At 47.7% G+C, this 6,000-nt stretch overlaps 2 protein-coding genes across 2 annotated transcripts; one reads left to right on the forward strand and one right to left on the reverse strand.

The window, feature by feature from the left end:
• Positions 1-2,110: 2,110 nt before the first annotated feature.
• Positions 2,111-2,807, reverse strand: BDR25DRAFT_305042 (uncharacterized protein). Its single transcript, XM_033690339.1, has 4 exons — positions 2,767-2,807; positions 2,673-2,730; positions 2,457-2,627; positions 2,111-2,426 (listed from the first exon to the last, which is right to left on the reverse strand). The coding sequence occupies exons 1-4, from the start codon at positions 2,775-2,777 to the stop codon at positions 2,202-2,204; spliced, it is 465 nt and encodes a 154-aa protein (XP_033545190.1). The 5' UTR covers positions 2,778-2,807; the 3' UTR covers positions 2,111-2,201.
• Positions 2,808-4,102: 1,295 nt separating this feature from the next.
• On the forward strand, positions 4,103-4,513 carry BDR25DRAFT_316138 (uncharacterized protein; the record flags this gene model as incomplete). Its single annotated transcript, XM_033691577.1, has 1 exon — positions 4,103-4,513. One exon carries the CDS (start codon positions 4,103-4,105, stop codon positions 4,511-4,513), a length of 411 nt encoding a protein of 136 aa, XP_033545191.1.
• Between the last annotated feature and the right edge of the window lie 1,487 nt (positions 4,514-6,000).

Here is a 6,000-nt window from a genome sequence, read left to right on the forward strand (position 1 = left end):
TCAAAGGTCTACTTACATTGATGTGATTGGACACGGCATCGAGGGAAACCAAGGGTGCCAAGACTCGAAAATAGGCGAATCCGGCGGCATGTGGGGGCGAAAGGGTTTAATTGGTTAGGAACAACGAAAAAAGGACGTCTGTTGGGGCGGCTCGGCGAATTTTGAAAACCTAGTCAGGTTGCAGGAAATTAGCGAACATGACAATCTAACCAGAGCTAATTCGGGAGGTGCTCGATGGCATCTTTCTTCCGTATTGCGCCAGCAGGATGCCACCATTTGCTATATTGTCAACTAATGAATGGTGAGCAGTTCTTCCTGGGCAACCTCGACCGGCTTCCCCGATGGAATGACGTGATTATGATATGTGGTGTCAGGATATTAAACGTGTGCATTTCTAGGAAGAAGTTAGGCGAGGGTTCAAAGGGCGTTGTAGGCTGCGGGGAGCAGTTCCTGGTTCCTGCGTAGTTCATTAGTGCTGCATTGGACGTTGCCATTTTCCTAAAGAGCATTTTCAATCTCAGTGTATGCCTCCACTGATTCATCAGAGTAAGGTTGTTGACGGCGCTGCTTGAGCAGCTGTTGCAAGGAAGCCACTAGACAGACTCCATAAACTAGCTGGTAGCTGTGGTCGGTCTTTGCGTCAGAGAGCGGGTGTCGCTGATGGTCCTCGTGTACATAGTTTGGTTAGATCTGCTCCAGTCGTTGATGACTATCTGAAAAGCTGTCTCCAGGTAGAGTTATGCCTTGTCTATGATGTTGAAGACCATTTCACATCCGTTTTTGGATGCCGTTCGCTAACCATTTGATTTAGCATCACGTACGCTAGTTTCCAGCCTTCCCGACGAAGACCCTTCATTGGCGCTAGACGTTGCAATGCCGGTGAACGGGTAATGTGTTATTCCAACTGTGAAGCTACTTGCTCGACCCCTTAAATCGGCGCTACTACTGTGACCTAAACCGAGTCGATGGTTCTAACACAACAATTTCTTGCACGAGCTGAGCAGAGGTCATAGGGTAGGCAAGTCAACAAGGTATTAGGATCCAAACTGGGTGAATTGAACAAGTGTATTGTAAGGTCTAAGGAGTGAGAGAGAGCTCTGGTGTGACTATATACTGTACGAGAAAGGAGCTAGTCTTAGTGAATGAATAGCACAGTGTATGAGTATGGTATCGCGTGAGACACGTGCGACACAATCTACCACCGCATTTCTCAACTCAACGGCGACAATCACACCAGTACCCTCGAATATTCTAGACAATTTTCAGTGAAGTTGGTCAACAAATTGAGACTGCAAAAGAGTCCACAGTGGCAGAGTGAGGATGCATAAACCAGACAGAGCAGGTTCACTTATGAAACACGGTTATACTTCTATTGAATAGGAATCTGAATTCAGTCTCTAAAGTTATCGTCTACAACTTTGTGAAATCAAGAGTAGTCAGCCTGGAGTGAGCCCCTCAATTTGCGGCCAGCCTTCATCAGCCACAGTCCCCATCGAGATTTGTTAGGACAATACATCAACGTTTTCTCTTGGTGCGCATCGCTACACGCTGCTAGAAGCTTCTACATTAAGCAGAAAGTGCTTAATTAGGCACGTTACAACCTACGCACAGCTACTTCTAGGCATACAAACTCCTAATGTAGTCCTAATCCTCGCGTGACATAATGACTGTTTAAAACTAGTTTTTAAGTTGTTGTATCTCGCCTAGTATTCTTAAGGCGATGGAGTCTCCACCTTTGTTAGCACTGGCTTTACCGCATTGCTAGACAAGTTCTTGTTGCTAGGTTTGTACAATTGATATTTTTCTAAGTGTCTATAAAAGCCTTAAAGCAGGCTAACAGAGCCTTGGTAATGCTTTACGCATCCTTGTTTAGTGAATCCTCTAGAAGCCTATGCAAGGTCATCTACAGGCTTCTGCTTCTTGGTGGGAAGAAGGTAGCTGTTGTATGTACAGGAAATTTTAGAGGGGCGTTACGTTTACAGGGTTCAAAAGGACTAGAGTGAAAACGCATCTACTATTATTGTAGATTCCTGACGATATTAGGGAAATAGGTAAGTATCTAGAGAGGACAGAGGAGAGCCTCCTACAAGAGGTTGGAGGTCTAGGGCTATGCAATCTAAAGGATTAAAACAGGCGTTAACTATGCGCCTGAGGCGTGGCGCAATCTAATAGGATTTTGTACAGTTAAGGTAGGTCGTTAGTTACAAGGACGTTATGCCGATTGGCTTGTTTCTAGTCATCCTAGCCTCCTGCAATCTCTTTGTCCTCTTCGCCAGGTAAACCGCATATTCCGCCTTGGGAACTCCCGGAGCTGCCCAGACGTTGCCCCTGACCGCTCCCCATACCTCTAACTGCTCCTTAAAGTTATCGTTCGGCTTAATCTTCCTCTTTTCTCCTACAAAGGCTAATGCGGTGGCGAGGTCGCACTAATAAGTTTGCATTATATAGGCGATCACGGCTGTGGCAGACCTCGACACGCCTCGATCGCAATGGACGAGGACGGAACCGGAATCCAGACGCGGGTTGATGAAGTCGCAAATGTTGGCGAGTTCGGGCAGCAGATCCTGCGTCATGCTGTCTCCGCACTTTATGAAGAGATGATTGCCTTCAGGGATGATCTTCTTATACTAGGGCTGGCTCCAATAGACCCATTGCCCCCCACTGAGGGAGACCACGTCCGTGATGTTGTACTCGCGGAGGATTTTCCGTTCACGAGAACTCGTGCTATTGCTGAGGTAAAGTTAACTGGCGATCTTAGTGATTAACGGGTTCGGCATGGTTACCGTAAGGTGAATTGTGGGGACGGGGCCAGCGGCCGCATTAGACTGGGCGAGGAAGCGGCGCAGCGAGGAGTGTAGCCTTTACTCGGTCACTCTTTTCGCCACATCCTCGGGAATAGCTGATAAGTGGTAAAAGGTCAACACCATGAGTTAGAAATGTCACAATATAATGGAATTTAAGGGTTTTATAGCAATTACTTGAAGAAATTGTTATTACCTTAGTTCTTAATACATTGAAAAAGCTTTGTCTTGAACCTCTGGCACCCACAGTTGATAGTACGTTGTAGGAGGTCATGCTATGCTTGTGTTATCTCCACCTTGATTATCTCTCTTGCTAGCGTCCTATGACAACACTGTGACCTAAGGATCTCAAATCTATCTTTAGAGGATCCTAACGTAGGGCCCGTTATATCCTATTCGTCTAGCTTCTATTGACAGAGCTTAAGTGCCCAATCTTCTAGGCTTTTAATAATCCGCCCCCTATTAACAGAGAGATGGGGTTCGGTGCCTTGTTTCTTCTTCGCTTGCTGAATGAAATCTTTTCTTAAGATTTGCCCTTATAAGTGAATAGAGGCAGAGAAGGAATAGACATAGACATAGAAAAACGGTGAGGAGATAGAAGCTAGGAAGAATGGATGATATAGTAGGGGGGCGTTTGCCTCATAGCGTTCGACATTCAGCCGACACTAGAGCTAACTTTCGCGGCATTTTGCATGACTGGCCCATTCTTAGGACATCGGATGGCCCAGTTCTAGGCCACCCCCTTTTGTTTATAATGTGGCCTATTGCAAGACTTTATTGCCAGCTTACCCGTGCAGTTGTCTTTCGCTTAGAGTTGACAGAAACTATGATAGTATTTTCCACAACTGGGGCTAGCTAACGAAGTTAGGATGGAATGGTGAGTTGGAAAGTGAGCACCTGAGCCGTAGCGGTTGAAACTGAGCAGCGAGTGAGCCGAAGTTGAGCCGGGTGTTATTATGCTTTTAAATCTAGGATACGGCGCTAATCAAAAGGGGAAGTGGGAAGAGGTCAGTTAGTATCTGAGATACGCGTGAAAACTCAGCTCCTGCCGAGCTCCAAAGTGTCACTGCCGGCAGACTCCCTGGGTCTCTCTCGAAGTCTTTTCCTCAAGGCACGCGCTGCAATCATTCTGTCTAGGAATATTCGCTAGATCCTGGGATAATATGCTTAGACCTCTGAATTTTGGTCTTTGCAATCCACTTCCTTGACTAGTGTGGCTGATGCTACCTACACGTGATGCCCCATGCTGCATCACTTGTTCTCCTGCAACGACAAATCTCTAGCCCACGGCTTGCATAGCCATGGCACCCGGCGGTTTTATGATGACTTACAAGTACCGACCCCTGGAGAGCCATCGCCATATCCGCCTACTGCAGGTTCTGAGTACCGGCGACAATGAGAGGATCCAGGCGGAGGCACGGCCACCGACCTACCGATACAGAATTATCCACAGGGAGCTTTCAAACAGAGATGCACAGCTAGAATTTAAAGCAGTCTCTTACACTTGGGGTAGCCCTAACCGCGTGGCCGGTCTTACTATAGACGAGAATGTGAAAGAGGAAAAGAAAGCGAAAGCGAAAGCGAAAGCTGGTGCCATTGGGCTCACCGAGAACCTCTCTCAAGCACTGCCGCGTCTCTGCCAACACTCGATAACCAAGCTACTGTGGATCGACCAGCTCTGTATCAATCAAATAGACTTGGCGGAGAAGTGAAAACAAATCCCTCTCATGTCGCAGATCTACAAATCCACCCAGAGAGTAGTAGTTGTCGCACGTCTCTCACGCAATACCATACCCATGTACTGCACTATTCACTCATTAGGACTAGCTCCTTTCTCGTACAGTATATAGTCAGCCCAGAGCTCTCTCGGGCTCCTTAGACCTTACAATACACTGGTTCAATTCACCTTGTTTGGATCTCAATACTTTGTCAACTCGCCTACCCTATGACCCCTTCTCAGCTTATGCGAGAGTAATCTGGCTTGGATCAGCAGACGAAAACAGCCTCTTGTGCAAGCAATGGCTCAATGCAATTGCAAAGATGATCCGAGATATACTAGGTGCAGACAGAATGACACCAGGAAGCAGCACCTTCAACCCCGATAGGTGCTATCTTAGAGTGCAGCACATTCGCCAGCCCAGACACGGATCCAATATACGAACCCGCTATCCGAAATTTCTGGTCTCGCCCATGGTTCTTGCGGGGCTGGATTGTACAGGAGCTTTTGCAGGCGGAAACGCCGATTTTTCTCGCAGGAGATATAGAGATGAACATGCAAGATCTTTTTGATCTGCACACCACCCCACTAGTCTATAAGCCCGGTGGAGCGGAACAGAACAGCTATAGTTACTACATCCTCATGAACCTGCATTTCCATGCTTTCGCCGACGAGCAACCCCTCTGTTTTCCTCGCGTTATGCATCAGGAGGCCAGGAATTTCAGATGTCGGAGTTAGGCGACCAACTCTACGCTTTCTTAGGAATGCTGGAAGGCTCCTCTTTTATAACAGATTATTTCATCTCTACGAAAGAGAACTTCACTAAATTCGCGGCATCGCTAGCGCGCGAATTTGGTTCTTTGGACTTCCTGTCTCTCTGGTCCGCAAGAGCTCAAGGGATTACCTTCGTGGGTTCCACCGTGGTCTGCTACACCCCTCTCGGCACCATTTCGATTCGCAGCTGGGGGCGTGCGGCCGCGGCCGTGCGACATTCCCTAGAGTGCGGCCAAGGGTTGACAACATGTACACTTGGAAACGTAAAACGGCGACGCTGCAACCACAGGCCGTTTGATTGTAAATGGCAAGATTGTTGACTTCATCGACACCCTTAGCAGCGCAAGATTCAACCGATACTGGGACCCTGATGATGAGGACCTTAGTGGTCTTGTTGCCCAGCTCAAACGCGATCTTCCTGGATTAGACCATTGGACGACGAAAGCCATGATCGTGTTCCTAAACATCGTTGCCTGAAATGGCGGCGCGCCAGCTGAGACAGTCGAAGAAGTGCTGGGACTGAAGCCGAAGCCGATTCTCGACAAGGTGATTAATCTATCTAGATACAATGAGGCGCTTGGGATATGGCTCTTGGTAGGGCGGGGTCGGTGTTTCATAAGAACGAGAGGCGGTCAACTTGGTCTTGCTCCATATATTGGAACGAAGGCACGAGGTGAAAGAAAGAATGGCTCGCCGATGTGTTATATG

This window comes from Lindgomyces ingoldianus, assembly GCF_010093535.1.
Source record: "Lindgomyces ingoldianus strain ATCC 200398 unplaced genomic scaffold BDR25scaffold_25, whole genome shotgun sequence".
Taxonomy (NCBI): domain Eukaryota; kingdom Fungi; phylum Ascomycota; class Dothideomycetes; order Pleosporales; family Lindgomycetaceae; genus Lindgomyces; species Lindgomyces ingoldianus.